This window comes from Chiloscyllium plagiosum, unplaced genomic scaffold, assembly GCF_037043375.1.
Source record: "Chiloscyllium plagiosum isolate Xiang-an unplaced genomic scaffold, Cpla_swu_hap1 HiC_scaffold_32, whole genome shotgun sequence".
NCBI classification, from domain to species: domain Eukaryota; kingdom Metazoa; phylum Chordata; class Chondrichthyes; order Orectolobiformes; family Hemiscylliidae; genus Chiloscyllium; species Chiloscyllium plagiosum.
In genome coordinates this window covers 917866-937736 of record NW_028270170.1, presented here as the reverse complement: position 1 = coordinate 937736, position 19871 = coordinate 917866, and the positions used below count along the sequence as shown (strand labels likewise).

General features: G+C 41.8%; 1 protein-coding gene across 1 annotated transcript in view; it reads right to left on the bottom strand.

Annotated features, from left to right (window-relative positions):
* The window catches only part of cdk12 (cyclin dependent kinase 12), a 69806-nt gene that overhangs the window by 22434 nt on the left and 27501 nt on the right, over positions 1 to 19871 (bottom strand). The window contains exons 2-10 of the mRNA XM_043674682.2: positions 17555 to 18523; positions 12545 to 12721; positions 11635 to 11774; positions 10305 to 10475; positions 8257 to 8446; positions 7952 to 8008; positions 5283 to 5384; positions 2523 to 2600; positions 476 to 592 (exon numbers count right to left, since the gene is read on the bottom strand). Coding sequence (XP_043530617.1) covers positions 476 to 592; positions 2523 to 2600; positions 5283 to 5384; positions 7952 to 8008; positions 8257 to 8446; positions 10305 to 10475; positions 11635 to 11774; positions 12545 to 12721; positions 17555 to 18523 — 2001 coding nt within the window. The remainder of the gene's footprint in view (positions 1 to 475; positions 593 to 2522; positions 2601 to 5282; positions 5385 to 7951; positions 8009 to 8256; positions 8447 to 10304; positions 10476 to 11634; positions 11775 to 12544; positions 12722 to 17554; positions 18524 to 19871) is intronic.

Sequence of the window (19871 nt, the reverse complement as noted above, 5' to 3'; positions counted from 1 at the left end):
GAGAATAAGTCCAGCCGAGTTGCTCTTGCAGACATCTGATACAAACAGAGGGGTCAAATTGCCTCCTAAACTGCTGTAAACATGCTGTAATTCTATGATCCTCCAATAAAGAATAAAGCTTTCTTCCACACTGTCTCTAACAAACATTCCCAGGGCATGTACAACACTGGGATACATTGAGTAAATGTCCATCTACGCTGTCCCCATCAAAAACTCTCAGTACAGATGCTGCATGGAGTTAGGTACAGTGTAAAGCACCATCTATAATGCCTCCATCAAACACATCCAGGATAGGTATAACACAAGGTTAGATACAGAGTCATGTTCCCTCTCCTCTGTCTCCAACAAACACTCCCAGGACAAGGGTTAGAAACAGAGTAAAGCTCCCTCTATACAGTCCTTTTAAGCACTCCAAAGAACAGGATGGCATCTATTACAATGACCTTCTGCTGTCAGACTGACTGTTGTTGCTTACAATGAAAACTCTTCACGAAGCCGTCTCCGATATTGTTTCTTCGGTTTCATTGTGTGAAAATATGGCAACTTAATGACATCAGGCCAAGCCGCAGGACAAGGGCTGCCACATAATCGACTGAGAAAACAAAAGCATGTAACAGACTTATCATTTACAATCATAAAAAACAGTGAAACCTTTCACAAATCATTCATTCTTTTAATGATGCCAGAAATGACCAATGTCTATTGGACAAAACATGCCCAACTGGATGTGACTGAGGAAATCAACAGAAATTGTCCAACTGTCACAGTATAATTGGCATGTGCATGAGTTCCCCACCTAATTATAACAAGTAACTGCACTAGTTACAGGATATGTTGTTACACATTTTGCAAGTATATAAAAAGGACAGGAGCTAAAATAAATGTTGGTCCTTCAGAAGCAGAGACAGGGGAAACTGGCATGGAGAATGAGTAAATGGCAGAGATACTGAATAAGTACATTGTGTCCGTCTTCACAGTAGAAGTTATCACTTACATACTACAAATAGCGAGTTTAATAAGAGTGAGGAATTTAACTTAAGGTCATTAATGTCACCTGAGAAAAGGTACTGAAGTAATTTAAAGAGTTATTATAATCCGATAGATCCCCAGGACCCAATGCTCTACACCTTGCTGCAAAGATAGCAGATGCACGAATTTTTGTTATCTCTAAATACCCCAGATTCTACAAAATGATCCCAGCAAATTTGAAGTTAGCAATCATACGGTTCAAGGGGGAAGTGAGAAAAGAAAGAACTACAGGCTAATAAGCCTGATTGATGTCGGTCATCAGGGAATTGCTAGAATTTCTTAAGGAAGTCCTGACAAAGCATTTAAAATAAATAACGGTAATTTCTGACAAAGTCAACATGGTTTTATGAAAAGGATGTCAGGCAGGGTTGATAAACTTAACAAGATTTTTCTAAATGTAACTAGTAAGGCAGTTAAAACAGAACCAGTAGATACAGTATAATTGGATTACCAAAACAGATTCAGTAAGGTATCACACAGAAGTTTAATACACAAGATACCAGCTCAGGGAATTATGGGAAATATATTAGGAGTGATAATGGACAGGAAGCAAATTGTATTGACAAACCTGGCATATTCAAATTAGCACATTGTGACCACTGGATGTCAAATGGATCAGTTCTGGGTTACCATTATTTGCAATGTTTATTAGTATCTTTGATGAAAAGATGGAGAGTAATTTATCTATGTTTGCTGATGATATAAAGCTAGCTAGGAATTAAAAGTTGTGAAGTTCAGTGAAAGTTCACGAAGTTGGCTCCTATGACGAGAGGCTGAGTAAATTAGATCTATGTTCTCTGAGATTTAGAAGAATGAAATGATATCATGGAAGCATACAAGATTCTGAAGGGGCTTCTAACAGCCACTCACAGCTTCTGACACAGAGGTTATTTAGGATAAGGGGCTCATAATTTAGGATGAGATGAGGAGAAATTATTTCACTGAAAGTGATTTGAATCTTTGGAATTCTCTCCTCCAAGGGGCTGTGGATGGTCCATTAATGCATATTTAGCCAGATATGTGGTCCTGCAAGGAATAAAGGAGACAGGGAATAAAGTCAGGGAAATGGAACTGAAGACATGTTTAGCCATGGTTCGCCATGGTTGCATTAAATGACAGAGCAGGTTTAAACAGACCAAATGGTCTACTTCTGCTCCTATCTCTTATGGTCTAACATTATATAGCTGCACACCGCCAGTGTCAAGAGGGTAAATGTCACACAGAGATCAGTGCTGGGGCCACAGTTGTTTGTGATATACATAAATGATCTGGAAGAGTGCACTGTTGGTATGATCAGGAAGTTTGCAGATGACACGAAGATTCATGGAGTAGCAGAAAGCATAGGGGACTGTCAAAGAATACAGATAGGCTGGAAAGTTGGGCGGAGAAGTGTCAGATGGACTTCAATCCAGGCAAATGTGAGGTGATGCATTTTGGTTAATTGTAAAAAAGGTTATTTACGACGATGAGGACTTCTTAAATTCACTTCTTACCTGATAAGCTCAAGTTGTGCCAGCTCCTGATTGGCTTGGAAGATTGGTTTTTTAGTGAAGAGCTCCCCGAGGATACATCTGCAGACAGACAAGAGTTAACCAACTCATCACTTGCAGGTCTCCGCTTCACAGCAATCAGACAGTTTCTGCAGCACAACTGACCTTTGAAATTGCCAACATCCACAACTTTCTTATTATTGTGGAATATCACTGCGTCAAACCTCTGATAATAACAAAAGCAGGAAATAAGACTGACTTCACCCTTTGTGTAAGGACAGCACCATTTTATGCTGAGCCCTCAATGTAACCCAATTTGAATGGATTAAATGATCTATGCCTCTTCCATTTTTCATTCTCAAGCTTCTTTTACAGATGTTTATTTTGCCCCCAACTCTCTCTCACATCTTTTTTTACAGTTATTCCTCCTAGCATCAGTCACTTCCTATATATCATAGGATCTCTGACAGGTGTTCACTCTTCCAAGCCTCTCAATCTCCTTTCCTTTTACAGCATTTCTTACTCATCATCATCATCATCTGCAACATCAAATCTCAGGCCTCTTCTGCATTTAAGTAGCAAACAGTATCACAGCTTTTCCAATTTTGGTTTGAACTCTATGAAGTAAGGGACAGCATAAAATTGAAAAAGTAAAATTAAAAGAAAGAACTTACAAAAATACAAAATACTGCACAGATCCTGCTGAATGGGAAGGATACAAAGATCAGCAATGGGCCACAAAAAAGTGTTACCATAAGGGATTATGAAAGGAAACTTGTAGGGGACATCAAAATCAATAAGAAGAAAATGTATAGTTTTGCAAAGGGGAGGCAGTTGGTCAGGAGCAATGTTAGCAAACTAAAGATTGAAAGTGGGGATATTGTCAATGACAATGACAATGGCAGACATGGTGATAATTACTTTGCCTCAGTATTTTCATAGAAAAGAAGGATAATTTGCCAAAGTCTCAAGGTAAGTCTCAGTGGAACTGGAACAAGGATTGAATAAAATTAATGCAGTTAAAACTTTGATAACGAGGAAATTAATGAAACTGAAGATTGACAAATCCCTAGGACCTGATGGTTTCTATCTGAGGGTCTCAAAGGAAGGACTGCACATTGTAGATACCCCAACTATAGAGTTCCCAGGTTACAGGAGTCATCCCTTTGGATTGGAAAATTGTACATGTGACTTCACTTTTTAAGAAGGACAAAAGAGAAAAACCAAGGAATAGCACTGCTCTTGCCTAACATCTATCGTGGGGAAATTGTTGGGAGTCTATAATCAAAAATAGGGTAATTGAAACAGTGAAAAGTTTCAGTCAAGAGTGTGGTGCTGGAAAAGCACAGCAGGACAGGTTGCATCCGAGGAGCAGGAAAATCGACATTTCAGGCATAAGCCCTGAAAACTTTCAGTTAATTAGGGAGAGGTTCATGCATGAACCTGGATTCATGACAGGTTCATGCATGACAAACCTCACTGAACTTTTTGAAGAGATAATTAAGGTTATAGACAGCGAAAAATCTCTGTATATTGTTTATATAGACTTCCAGGAGGAGTCTGATAAAGTCCCACGGATGACACTATTAACTAAAGTAGAAGTCCATGGAATTGAGGGCAATTACTGACATGGCTGGGAAAATAGTTGAGTGGCAGATAACAGAAAGCAGGGATAATGGATAGGTACTCAAATTAGCAGGAATGTGAACAGTAGTGTCCCACAACAATCTGTGTTAGGACATCAATTATTCACACTATTTACTTAACCACTTGGATAATGGCACAGAAAGTCATTTACCCAAATCTGCTGATAACACAATGTAAGGTGGCATTATAGACAGCGTAGATGACAGCATAAAAGGGGTATTGATAGACTAGGTAATTGGGCAGAACTGTGGCAGATGGGTTCAAAGTAAGCAAGTGTGAGGTTATCCATTTTGGACTGACAAAGGCTAGATCAGGATACCTTCTAGATGGCATTACATTAAACATAATAGATGTCTGAAGAGATTTTGGGGGGGGTGTCAGTTGCACAGATCCTTAAAATGCCATGAAGAAGTGCAGAAAATAATCATGGAAGGTATTGGAATGTTGGCCTTTATATCTCCTAATATCTAGAGAACTGGAATATAATGACACAGAGATTATGCAGTTATACAAAACCCTAGTTAGGCCCCACTTATGTACTGTGAGCAGATGTGGGCACCACACCTTAGGAAGAACACAATTTGGGTTTATAAGAATTATACATGGATTTCAGGGTAAGGTTGTGAGGAGAGATTAAACAAATTAGGCTAATTTCTCTAGAATTTAGAAGATTATCAAGTGATCTGATCAAAATATTCAAGTTAATGGCGGGAAAAAACAGGGTAGATAAAGATAAACTATTTCCACTGATTGGGAATTTCAGAACTAGGGAGGCAGAGTTTCAAAATTAGGGCCAAAATGTTCAGGAGTGATGTTAGAAAGCACTTCAAAATACAAAGGGTGGCAGATGTTTGGAATCAGTATTTTAAATCTGAAATAAATATTTTTTATTATGCAAAGGTATTAAGGAATATGGGCTAAAGGCAGGTATGCGGAGTTAGGCCACAGATCAGTCGAGATCTCATTGAATGGCAAAACAGGCTCGAGGGTTTAAATGACCTACTCTTGTACCTATCTTCCTTTCTAAGCCACAAACGAAAATATTCTGAACAAAAGCAATTAAGCGTTTGTGCCAGTGACATACTTAATCTTCAGTACCACAAACCTTCCACTTACCCACAGCTCCAAACATCAATAGCTGGTGAATATCTCTCCTCCCCTAGCAGCAGTTCTGGTGGGCGATACCAGAGCGTGATAACTTTGTTAGTGTATGGACGGCTAGGGAACAAAAATGTAGCGTGTCACTCTGAACAATGCATCAAATTTTACATTAATGCTGACGCCACAAAGTACAAAGAGACCACAGTGCAATGCTCATCACCAAAAATGGATTATAATCTGAGCACAACCAGAATGCAATCGAGTATAACCTGAGCACAAATTGAATGCAAGTGAAGCACTGTACTGTCCAGGAATTACAGTGGTGTGTTAGTCAACTCCACTAAATGTTCCAGTCAGGATCAAACCAATTAATGCCTTGTAGGCTTTTTAGTGTAAGAATTCAGGCGACATGGCAAAAACCTTGGATCTCACAGGTTTAACACAGAGAGATTTTAATTTCTAACAGACTCAGAGCATTTGCTGTTTAAAATGAAGTTTCCCTGAATGCCTCACTTGCATGATCACCCCTTGGGTCTGCATTGCTTCCTTGCCTGCAGACAGTCTATACTGTTTCTCTGTGGAGTATGAGAGTTCTGACATGAAGCGGATGTTACTGTGAATCTGCCTGAATCAATCCCAATGTTTAGTTTACAGGGACTGGTAAAATCATACTGGTTATGATTTCTATAAATAAGTAAGTGAGCAGCAATTATCACACTGTATTCTATTTCATTTGCTGAGGCCCAGTTCCTAACTTTAGGTTTTGTCCTTCAAAGAAGGAGCAAAGGTTATTCTCCACACAATTTCAGGCACAAATGGTACAAGAAACCATAGAAGACAATTTTCCAAAATCTTAGTTATGTTTTTCTATTCATTCATGAGATTTAAGTGTCACTTGTCATGCCAGCACTGTGGAGAAGGTAGTGGTGAGTCATCATCTTAGACTGTTGCAGTCCTTCAAGTGTAGGGATACCACAAAGTGCTGTCAGCAAAAAGGTTCTGGGATTTTGACCCTGCAATAGTGAAATAATGGCAAATATATTTCCAAGTCAGGTGGTGAGTAGCTTGGAGGGGAATGTGCAGGTAATGCCATTCACTTGTAACTGCTCCCCTTGTCCATCTAAATGGCAAATGCTGCAGGCTTGGAAAGAGAGCAATGTGTACCACAAATAAGACGCAGTGCAAGAACTCACCAAGGCTCCTTTGATAGCACTTCTAGAACTCTCTCCCTAATAGTGAGCCGAAATTAAGTGGACTGCAGTGGTTCGTGAAGGCAATTTACCACCACCTTCTCAAAGGTAATTAGGGACAGGAAAAAGATGCCAGCCCCGGTCAGTGATGTCCATACTCTCTGATAAATAAAAAAAAACCTCTGTCTTCACAAAGTAACATAAGAAGAGATCTACATATTTGGCCCTAGTGTCTCACAAACCATGGTACCGCAAATTTGTTTTATTATTCATTCGTTCTTCATTATTATTGCCTGTCCTTAGTTTCCCTTGAGAAGGTGGTGATGAGCTGCCTTCTTGAACCACTGCAGTCCATGTTGATCCAGCAACGGTGAAGGAACGTGATACACTTCCAAGCCAGGATGGTGAGTGGCTTGGAGGGGAATTTGCAGGTGGTGTTGTTCAATGTATCAACTATCCTTGTACTTCTAGATGGAAGTGGTCATGGGTTTGGAAGGCGCTATCTAAGGATCTTTGGTGGATTTCTTGTGGATAGTATGCACTGCTGCTACTGATCATTGGTACAAGGAGTGGATGCTTGTTGATGTGACACCAATCCAGTGGACTGCTTTGTCCTAGATGGTGTCAAGCTTCTTGAGTGTAGTTGTAGCTGCACCCATTCAGGCAAGTGGGGGCTACTCCACCTTACTTCTGACTTGTGCCTTGTAGATGCGGACAGGTTTTGGGCATTAAGAGGTGAGTTATTTGCCTCAGTTTTCCTAACTTTTGGCCTGTTCTTATAGCCAATGTGGTTATGTGGCAAGTCCAATTAAGTTTCTGGTCAATGGTAACCCCAAGGATGTTGATTGTGGAGGATTCAGTGATGGCAACAGCACTAATGTCAAGTGACAGTGGTTAGATTGTCTCTTAATAGAGATGGTCATTGCCTAACATTTGTCTGGTGTGAATTTTACTTGTCATCTGTCAGCCTAAGCCTGGCATTTGAACATGAATTGCTTCAGTACCTGAGGAGTCACGTGCACAATGTTCAACATCAATCATGATCGAACATCCCCACTTCTGACATTATGATGGAGGGTAAGTCATTGATGAAGGGGCTGAAGATGGTTGGGCCTAAGACACTACCTTGAGGAACTCCTAAAGCGATGTCCTGGAGCTGAGGTGACTGACCTTCAACAAGCACAAATATCTTAAGTGTCAGGTATGACTCTAACTAGCTGAGAGTTTGACCCCAATACCCATTGATTCCAGTTTTGCTAGGAATCCTTTGTGCCACACTTGGTCAAATGCAGTCTTGATGTCAAGGGCTGTCACTCTCACCTCAGCTCTAGAACTCAGCTCTTTTATCCATGTTTGAACAAAGGCTGTAATGAGAGCAGGAGCTGAGTGGCCCTGGTGGATCCCAAACTGGTCAACAGTGAGCAGGTGCTACCTGTTGGCTCCAATAACTGGGAGCATACACATACTGAGTATTATACCATTTATGAAACGTACCTCTCCTCCGAGTTGTACAATCGTGCCAAACCAAAATCTGCCAGCTTGATCTGTCCACTGGATAAAAGGAACACTTATTGAGACCGCAGTTTCCACATAAAATTTCCCCACAAACAAAACCACCACCTAAACTAACTATCTCACCCCAGAAGAATCATGCTGGATCAAGCAAACAATCAAAGAGATAGATGCAAGTCCCCTTACTTACCCTCTCACAACCCCCACCTAAATAAAACTTTCCCACCAATCAATATCCTGCTATTAACAAAACAACTCCATCCTCTATTTGCTCGTCATTTACATACCTGTTGTTGAGGAGAATGTTGGAGCATTTAATGTCACGATGCAGAAAGTTCTTTTTATGACAGTAATCTAATCCATCCATCAGTTGCCGCATGAAAGATCTGATGTGGTCATCAGTGAAATGCACCAACCCCGACTCCAGTAAACCCATCAAATCGTGATCCATGTACTCGAAGACCAGATAGAAAGCTCCTGTTTGAATTGGGATGGAGACAACACAAGTGAGAAAATGGTTATTGTCATCATTCACCCACAACAGGGAAGCATTCCAGAAAATTACTTACATAACTTAGTTTGGATTTGCAATTATTTATTGAAGTTTTAAAATGCAGACTGTTAATTGTTAGCTTGGCTCAATTAGAATCACTCATTTCCATAGGTCTATTATTGAAGATTTAAATATAATTCATCATCTAGAGACCACTATCTAAGTTAACACCACAATGCAGAACTAAGAATTCCCATACTGGCAAGTGTCAATTGTTCAGATCACATCAGTAAACCTCAGCTCAGCTACATATTGAATCAGTGACCACAGCAGATCAGGGGTTCTTCCAGTGTTGTCTTAATTCCATCAGAAATGGAACTCGCTCTTTTCTTGCTGCTAGTGGAACTCAACTGCCCCAGAAATGAGGGTGGCTAATGTTGTGGCCTTTGTTTAAGGAAGGTTGCAAGGAGAGACTGAGAAACTATAGATCTTTGAATCCGACTTCAGTTGAGGGTGAATTATTGGTAAGAGAAGCCCGTGCTGGAGGAGTTTCAACCTTTATCATTAACCAACAATCAATAGGTTCTTGCTGCCTGTGTAGGTGAGGGTAAAGTCAGCAGTGTGGTTCAGCGAACTGTACACAACTCCATGTTACAAGAGGCTATTCAAGCTAGGATCGAAAAGATGCTGTGATAATGGCCAGTACAGTCAGAAATAAGATAGATTAAGGGTCCTTCCTTGTACCAGTGGGAAAATATGGAATAGGTGGGAAGAATCCAGTGCTTCTCATCTATGTAATAACAAAAAACATAAACAGAACAAAGAATGAGATTCTATTGAGGACATCTGAGCAGCTACAACCCAAATTAAAACACAGAAATGCAATGATAATGATCAATGCACTACATATCTGAAACAGGAATCACTCAGACCATTGTGAATCTTTGGAATTCTCTATAAAAGAGAGCTGAAAATTAGAATTGTTCAGTATATGCAATACTGAAATTGATAGATTTTTGTTTGTAAGAAATCAAGGGAAAATGTAGGCAAGTGGGCTTTGGTCAAGCAAGTTCTGGATCAGTGGTGCTGGAAGAGCACAGCAATTCAGGCAGCATCCGACGAGCAGCAAAATCGATGTTTCGGGCAAAAGCCCTTCATCAGGAATAAAGGCAGAGATCCTGAAGCGTGGAGAGATAAGCTAGAGAAGGTTGGGGTTCGGGAGAAAGTAGCATAGAATACAATAGGTGAGTGGGGGAGGAGATGAAGGTGATAGGTCAGGGAGGAGAGGGTGGAGTGGATAGGTGGAAAAGGAGCTAGGCAGGCCAGACAAGTCCGGACAAATCAAGGGGACAGTGTGGAGCTGGAAGTTTGAAACTAGGATGAGGTGGGGGAAGGGGAAATGAGGAAGCTGTTGAAGTCCACATTGATGCCCTGGGGTTGAAGTGTTCTGAGGCAGAAGATGCGGCATTCTTCCTCCAGGCGTCTGGTGGTGAGGGAGCGGCGGTGAAGGAGGCCCAGGACCTCCATGTCCTCGGCAGAGTGGGAGGGGGAGTTGAAATGTTGGGCCACGGGGCGGTTTGGTTGATTGGAGCGGGTGTCTCGGAGATGTTCCCTAAAGCGCTCTGCTAGGAGGCGCCCAGTCAAGCAGGATCTTGTTAAATGATGGAGCAGTATCCAAGAAATGGATAACCTACTCTTTATATTTCTTATGTATAAGCTAAAGAGTAACAAACTGGAGTTAACTGAATTGCAAGTAATTTGGAAGTAAAAAATCGATAATCAACATTTTTTGGTTGCATGCATATCCTTTGAAATACCAGTTCATGATAATCTCCATCGTACCTTTATCTTTTTTGAAGTCCAGTGCATCTTGTTTGTCAGTCACAATCTCCTTCATGTTGACCACGCTGGTATGGTTGAGCTGACGAAGGATCTTGATCTCTCGAATGGCCGTGATGGGAAATCCCTCCTTTTCATTATCCAGTCGGACCTTTTTAAGGGCAACCATCTCACCTACCAAAAAATCAAGTTTCCATTATTTGACTAGCAGTGATGAGGCAAGAATAGTCTTTATGTAGTGCCTGCCAACTTTTTACCCACTGTGACCCCATTTTGAAGCTTGAAGATTGCTGGTACCTTGAAGTGAGAACACAGGGGTCAATCTAGCGTAGACAAAGTACACTGTATAGAAGAAGAATGCTGTGGATCACAAGTAAATTAGATCATAAATGGCTGAGGAGTGACTTAAATGAGGTGTGCAAAATAATGAGGGACTAGGATGGAGTGGACATGAAAACTTGTTTCCCTGAAATGCCATTAGCTGTAAGATTTAGATCAGATGCTGGAAAGTGGGATTGGAATAGACAGCTAACTTATTCTGTCAGCGCAGACACAATGAGATGAAAGACCCTTCTGTACCATAACTGTACCGTGGTTCAAACAGGTGCACAAATATGACATCAGTTGTAGATGTCTGGATAATTGTATTTTTATGTTTGCTAATGCCATTTTAAAAGAAAGAGAAACAGGAGTGGATATTAATTGCCTGAATGTATTTGGATAAGGTAAGGAGAGGGCTCTTGCGGCACAGTGATAGTGTACCTACCTCTGAGCCAAGAAGCCCAGATTCAAATCCCACTTGCTCCAGATGTGTTTCATTATATCTCTGAGCAGGGTGATTTTAAAAAATCCATTTGGAATAGGAGGATCTGTGACACTGTGAAATGAGAGGGGTAAGACTGAAGAAGCCAATAAACCCTCTCCACAGAAAGAACTTGCACCTTAATTTCAATCACACTGACTGCTTAGAATCTATTATCATTGGCTCCAATGTGAATGTGCCCACAGATGCAGTGGGAGCTAACTTTCCATTTCTAGACAAAGAATGATGTTGTCACAAGGTCTGACTTCCTGTCCCAGTGCAGTGGCATGAGATGTTCTACAAAAAAAATTGCAAAAGCGAAGGATAGATGACTTTGATTGCAGCAAATGGCTGTAAATAGCATAAATGATTATAGTATTACCACATAATACTGAGATGTTATTTTCCACCCAGCAAACACAGAAGACGAAATCTCAAATCTTGGAACACTGAAATCAAAACTTGCCCATGAAACATAATACTCTGTGGCTTTGGGTGGTGAAAAGCACTGGTTTTTGAAGCATCAATTACCTGTGTCCTTATCCTTTGCTTTGTAAACTTGCCCATATGTTCCTTCACCAGTAATTCCAATTATGTCAAATTTATCCACACACCGTTTGCCCCAGTCACTCTCAGTCTCCTTTTTCTCACCATAGCGAGGACAACAGATCCTTAAAGTAAAGTTTAAAGTGTGAGTGGCAACAGAAACTAACCAAACCCTCACATGAAAGCAGCACGTCCAATATTATTTCCACTTCATTTCAGGTTATTGTATTTATTTTTCACTGGGGTACAGGTCCCATACTCACCGACTCTCACTGGGGTATAGATCCTACACACAATGACTTTCATTGGGGTATGGCTCCCACACACACTCATTCTCGCTGGGGTACAGGTCCCATACATACCGAATGTCACTGAGGTATGGATCCTACACACAATGGCTGTCACTGGGGTACGGCTCTCACACATACACTCACTGAGGTACAGGTCCCATTGTGTATAGACACTCATTCTCACTGGGTGGCAGGACTACACTGATTTTCAAGGCTATATTGTACTGCGGTTATTCAAGATGCGTTACAATAGGAGTGAATGGTTTTCAGCAGCTGGGTGACTGCAGTCGATAGAAAAGAGGTGAAGAGGTCAGGACGACATTTGTCCACCCATATAGTGTTTCTGCAATCTTCTCCTGGCAACCAAACTCCAATATTTTTGCGAAATGCTACACAGATCAGGCCGGTATCACAGTTTGATTCACAACAACAGCCTCCTTCTGGACAATGTCATATTGACCTTTAAGACTGAATCCAAAAGAATCAAACTGATGGCTGCCTGAGCAATAAACTCTAGAGCATTCCTTTCAGCAGACACAGCAGACATTAAGCCCACGATCACCTGAGATATTTAACTAAATTGCTAGTTTCTCCAAAATTCTTACTTAGGTCTTTTTTTAAGGATCGGTTGAGATGGAGGTGGTGTCTTCTGCTCAGGGGAAGCTGGTGGCGAGGGATCTGTTCCAGGAAGTTCCGGTGGGAGCGGGAGGTCTGCTAGTAAATGCCGTGTTCTTTGGTCTCTGTCTTTCTTGGTAGATTTTACAGGCTGGATCTCCTTCGGACTGAAATGGAAACAGTATTACAGCAATGAAAACCATGTGGGTGGTGGTGGGAAAGCAGCAAGGTATAGATGCAATCATGGAGTGTGAGGTGACATGGTATTGCAGGAGTGCCAGATGTTGGTAAAGGTGCTTCAGAGAATGCCTTTCATTCACTGGGCTGCTCCTGCCATTTATTCCTTGACAGAGAAAAATAATTTAAAAAACTATTTAGGATCATTTGCGATCACCTTGTACGATGTCTAGAACAAAGGAAAAACATTAATTTTAATCCACTGCACTACAGAAAAATCTCAAAAGTACTGTTGATAGCATCTTATAACTAGAACAAAGAATTCCTAAACTTTTTCAGATTATCAACAATACCTGTGCTCCTTGCGATAACCCAGGTTCTGTATCTCTGCTTGTGTTTGGCCTTTCTCTGTTTGGTCCAAAGGACCAGAAGTAGGTCATTTGTCCCCTCAAGACTGCTCCACTTTCAATGAGATCACGAATATTCATCTCCTTAATGTAATTTCCCTGTACTATCCCCAGATACCTTGATTTTTTTGATATCTAAGAATTTATTGATCTTTGTCTTGAACATTCTCAATGACTGAGGCTTTACAATATTCTGAGACAGATTTCCCAAAGATTCACCACCCACCGAGTGAAAAGTTCCTGCTCAGCTGAGTCTGAAACAGATGCATTGATTTTGAGACTATCCTTTCATACCAGATCCAAGAAAGGCAAACCTCCTTCCTTTGTTACCCTGGTGAGCCCTGCAAGAATTCTGTAAGTTTCAGTGAGATCATCTTTCATTCTTCCAAAGGCAGGAGTGTACTGGTCCAGTCCTTTCAATCTCTCCTGTTAAGATAACCCTGTCACGGCAGGGATTAGTTTGGTGAGACTATGTTGCACTCCCTATGTGGCAAGTATATCCTTCTTAGGCAATGAGAGCAAAACTGTGCACAGAATTCCAGATACAACCCCACTAAGACTCTATACAGTTGCACCAGACAACTTTACTCCTTTACTCAAATCCTCTTGTACTGAAGCTCTTTGCCTTCCTAACTGATTGTTGTAACTGCCTGTTAGCTTTCAGTGACCCAGGACCAGGGATTCTGCAGATTATCTTCCTTAGTTTAAGTTGTGCAGTTTTTCCATCTAAGTTAGAACTGCTACTTGGGGACATTTGCTCCATTGAGAAGGCCTCACATTCCACACTGTTCTCAAATAGGAAAGCGCAGCTGTGATGAAGTACTGGAAGTAGCTAATCACAGCTAAACAAATAATCACTTTCTGCATTTAGGTATGATTGTACATGAATAAAAGGGTAACTGTGCCTTATGAGGAATTTGGTGCTGTTTTGATATACAGTTTTCACATACCTATTTCCCTTAAGAACTCAAGAATTTCAGTTACAAAGTTAAATCCTTTCATAAACACACAAGCAATTTTGGGACCAATAGTTACACACTCTTCCTGACTGACTGATGATTTCTGCTCTCTCATATCTCAGCATGCAACAAACAATGGCTGTTGGCTGCCTTTTCTGGATTTACTTGCTGGTTTCAGGCTGCTCATTATAAAGTGACTGACCAATCCACTGCACTCATGCACTGAGGATGTCACCTAGACAGGGGACGAAACGTCTGCAACACAAATTCCCAGCTCAGCGAACAGAACAACATGCTAATAAATACCTAATTCCTTCAAGAAACAAAATGAGAAGTCACTTGACACCAGGTTAAAAGTCCAACAGGTTTATTTGGAAGTACAAGCTTTCAGAGCATTGCCCCTTCATCAGGAGAAGAAGGAGCCTGATGAAGGAGCAGCACTCTGAAAGCTTGCGATTTTAAATAAACCTGTTGGGACTATAACCTGGTGTCGTGAGACTTCTGATTTTGTTCACTCTAGTCCAACAAGAACAGCACCACACCATGGCTATTCTAGAAACAAGGAAGAAACAGGATGAATCACAACTTAATTTAACATTCAAGTCTGGGTCAGAGATACACCTTCCACATTAGACCAGTCAAAGGTCAACTTGTAACAAAAACAGAAATTGCTGGAAACGCTCAGCAAGTCTGGCAGCATCTGTGGAGAGAAATCAGAGTTAACGTTTTGGGTCCAGTGACTCTTTCTCGGAACTCAGAAGTTCAACTTGTGCTGTACTTGTGCAATGGAGCATCTCCAGAGGGTTGATGAGCTCCTCAGGTGAGGTTCAGTCATAATGGAGACCAGTCAATGCCACATCAGCAGTGCAACCATCCTGACCAATCTTCAAATAATTACGCTCAAGTTTTCAGAGCAAATATGAACTTGCATAACCACAAAATTACTGTTGCAATTATAATCTGGAATGATGAGAGGTAGCTAGATCCTTCACAAAGCTGATACAGAAGCTAACGATTATACCAGACATGCATCCACATCTGGAGGAAGAATGCCTCATCTTCCGCCTCAGAACACTTCAACCCCAGGGCATCAATGTGGATTTCAACATTTTCCTCATTTCTCCTTCCCCCACCCACCTCACCCTAGTTCCAAACTTCCAGCTCAGCACTGTCCCCATGACGTGTCCTACCTGCCTATCTTCTTTTCCACTTATCCACTCCACCCTCCCCCCGCCCCTAACCTATCACCTTCATCCCGCCCTCCCCCCCACTCACCTATTGTACTCTATGCTACTTTCTCTCCACCCCCACCCTCCTCTAGCTTATCTCTCCACGCTTCAGGCTCTCTGCCTTTATTCCTGATGAAGGGCTTTTGCCTGAAACGTTGATTTTACTGCTCCTCGGATGCTGCCTGAACTGCTGTGCTCTTCCAGCACCACTAATCCAGAATGCATCCACATCATTCCCAGTCTATGCGTATCATAATCTTGGGTGTGACAGATAATTTCATTCCTGAATTCTGTATAGACCATCCTGGAGATTTTCCAGAAAAGAACATGTTTTGCACTTGTGGGTGACAGACACAGAGTGAGGAACTATCTTGGAATTGTGCCAACATCCACCACTTCCTCTGGTAGCTCATTACATACATGCACCACCCTCTGCGTGAAAAAGTTGTCCCTTTGGTCCCTTTTAAATCTTTGCCTTTCAGCTTAAACCTAAACCCTCTAGTTTTGGACTCCCCCATCCCAGGGAAAAGACCTTGTTTATTTACCCTGTCCATGCCACTTATGATTTTATAAACCTTTTTTAGATCACTCCTCAACCTCCAATGCTCCAGGGAAAATAGCCCCAGCCTATTCAGCCTTTCCCTATGGCTTAAACATTCCAACCCTGGCAACATCCTTAAATCTTTTCCGAACCCTTTCAAGTTTCACAACATCCTGTAAGCAGGGAGACCAGAATTACACACAATATTTGAAAAGTGGTCTAACCAATGTCCTGCAATATGACCTCCCAACCCTATATTCATTGATCAATAATGGCAAGCAAACCAAATGTGTTCTTCACTATCCTATCCACCTGCGACTCCACTTTCAAGGAACTATGCACCTGCACTCCAAGATCTCTTTGTTCAGCAACATTCCCCAGGACAGTACCATTAAATATTTAAGTCCTGCCTGATTTGTCTTTCCAAAATGCAGCATCTCACATTTATCTACACTAAACTCCATCTGCTACTCACTGGCCATTGGCTCATCTGATCAAGATCCCATTGTACTCTGAGGTAAACTTCTTCACTGACCACTACACTTCCAATTTGCAAACTTACTAACCATATCTCCTATGTTCATATCTAAATCATTTACATAATGACAAAAAGCAGTGGACCCAGCATTGATCCTTGCGGCACACCGCTGGTCACAGGCCTCCAGTACAAACAGCAATGCTCCACCCTCACCTTTTACCTTCATGTCCTTTCTGTATCCAAATGGCTCGATTTCCCTGTATTCCATATAAACTAACCTTGCTAACTAGTGTACCTTGAGGAACCTTGTCAAACACCTTACTAAAGTCCATATAGATCACATCCACCACTCTGCCCTCAGCAATCCCCTTCACTACTTCTTCAAAAACCTTAATCAAGTGAGTGACACAAGATTTCCAAGGCACATGTTGATTATTCCTAACCAGTTCTTGCTTTTCCAAAAATGTTAATCCTGTCACTCAGGATTCCCTCCAACAACTTGCCCACCATCAATGTCAGGCTCACAATCTATAGTTCCCTCTTTCCTTACCACCTTTCTAAAATAGTGGCACCATGTTAGCCAACCTGCAGTCTTCTGGCACCTCAGCTGTGACTATCAATGATACAAACATCTCGGCAAGGGGCTCAGCAATTACTTCCCTAGCTTCCTACAGAGTTCGAGGGTACACCTGATCAGGTCCAGGGATTTATCCATCTTTATGCATTTTAAAACATGCTGCATCTCCTCTTCTGTAATATGGACATTTTTCAAGATGTTGCTATTTATTTCCCCACATTCTATATCTTCCATGTCCTTCTCCACAGTAAACACTAATGCAAAATACGCGTTTAGTCTTCCCCCATCCCCTGTGGTTCCACACGTAGCTGGCCTTGCTGATCTTTAAGGGCCCTATTCTCTCTCTAGTTACCTTTTTGTCCTTAGCGTATTTATAAAACCCCTTTGGATTCTCCTTAACCATATTAGCTAAACCTATTTCATGTCCCCTTTTTGCCCTCCTGATTTCCCTCTTTAGTACACCCCAACTGCCTTCATACTCTTCTTGTGATTCATTGAAGCTCCGCTGTCTATACCTGACATTTGCTTCCTTCTTATTTTCCAAGACTAGGTCAAGTTTTGCACCTTCTCTAATAGGTACATCACACACTGAATCATAAAATTTTCATGTACACACTTAACACATTCCTTACCTTTCGATATCATCTTCCCCAGGAAGGAGTGGAGGCAATGGCAGGGGTGGCAATGTTGAAGTCAGTAAGGGCATTACTGAGTTCAGCATGGGTGGCATGGGGAGCGCACTGCCCAATACTGTGGTCCTTGATGGTGGTTGTTGAGGGATAGTTGGTGGGTGGGTCAAGATTGGTACAGACATCAGTACTGGTGGCAATGGTAACGACAAGGGTACTGGGAGCTGTGGTAGATGCACTGTAGCTGTTGGTGGTGGTGGTTCAATCGGAATCTCTGGAGGAGGCTGAGACTGGTGCAGAGTCACTAATGGTAGGGGAGGTGGTGGTTGTACTGGGGCTGGAGGCAGTGTTACAGGGGGAGATGGTGGAGGTAATGGTGGTGGAGCAGAACCTGAAGGAGGAAGTGGAGGTTTATCCAGATTGCTTTCATTTGGTAAAGGCGGTAGACTCTTCTCTTTTGGTGTTCCCACTTCACATTTCACCATTGGCGATTTAGACTCTCTTAATGCCAATGGGGAGAGTACTGGGCTATTCTCCAGCATTTCAGTCTTTATTTTTGTCTCTGAAATTATCTCCTCAGCAACATCTTCCTCTATCTTCACAATCACCGTATTTGAGGTTTCAATAGGTGAAGGTGGCTTCTCACTTTTTACTATTTTAGTCAATTTTTTTATATCTTTAAGTGGCGTTGTAGGCGCTGTACTGCTGGAACCAGCACTGTGAGCGCTTGTTTTACAAAGAGTAGCAACTGAACCTTTCGGATCTTTTGAGTCTTTTGTGCTGGATTTGGCAGCCACAGCAGCTCTTGCCCTTTTAGTTTTGCTCAGCTCAGCACCAAGGCTTGACTTGAGGGTAAACCTGCTTGGTGAAATACTTGAATGTCGGCTTCGTGATCGGGATTGCCTGTGTTTACTGCGTGATCGTGAATGTCTTGAGTACACCGGGCTCCGACTCCTTGACTTTGCTGATCTCCTGTGAAGGGAAATGTGTCCAATTAAAACACAAATAATTCAGGTCATCTCTGTAATAACATGTGTCAAATGACAAGTGAAAACTGAAAAACACACTTGTACAAGGTCATATTCTCCAGCCAGTAAACAGTGTACACATTCTGTCACCCATACTCATCGAGTCCAATTCCACAAAATTTTCCTGAACAACAAGGTACAGGTACATTGTGCATTCTGCTCTGTCAGGTACTGCTTTACCATTAATGCAATGCAAGGTCACTGGGATAGTTTAAATCTTAGCATTACCAATACAGCCCACTGGCGATCTGCAGCTTATTGGTACAGTTCAGAAGATGTGCCATAAGCACCTGAGCTTCAAAATATTGAGTAGCGTGCATAAGAGAAACAGAGTAGGGGTGGTACCATGCCATGATTAAACTCCTCCAACACACGCACTGTGCTAAACCACTCGAGGCATGATGAATTCCATTCCGCTCCCCCCTCACCAAGTTTAATCTCCCACCTACTCTGCCATGATTAACACCCCTCCACTCCCTCCCAAATGACTTGATAAACTGTGTCAAACCAGCCATGTTCAGCAGACTGGCCACATCCCTATTCTATCTAACGTGAGTGTTGTGGGCACTGTCTGCTTTGGGATTTAGGATTTTCTGGTGCGTTTGTAATTATATGTTTGTATTTATATTCATAACCAACAGTTTCTGATTTCACTCAATACCCAATCAGCTTCTTCTCAGTGCTAATGCTTCCTGCTACCTATATATCCAATATGGTTGAGTTATGCACTCACAACTATCTGCCTCTGCATGCAAAAACACTGCATTTTCTCAGTCTGTACTCTATCCAGAATATCTGCAATATGACTGCATTTACTACTCTTCCCTAGCCCTTGACAGTTCTTTCACTTTCCCCTCCTCTGCTGCTTTTTCCTCGTCATATTTTCTTCCTAAATTCCCATAACAATGATCCTGAAAAATGCAGCAACAGCAAACACAGCAGAGCTGCAACAATGCACTCTCCAACATCTGCAAAGTAAAGGAAGGGGTTGTCAAAAGTCCTATCAAATAGAACAGCAGTAGCCTGCTCAATGATGCCCAGTCAGGGTTCCACCAGAGACACTCAGCTACTGATCTCATTACAATCTTAGTCCGAACATGGACAAAAGAGCTAAACTCCAGAGGTGGGATTAGAGTAGTTGCCTGACCAAGTGTAAAGAGCCCTAGTAAAACTAGGGTCAATGGCAATCAATGGAAAATCCTGTGTGTTTAGAGTCATGGAGGCAGAGGAAGATGGTTGTGAGTGTTGGAGGTCAGTCATCCAAACGCCAATAGGGCAGTGCCCAAGGTCAA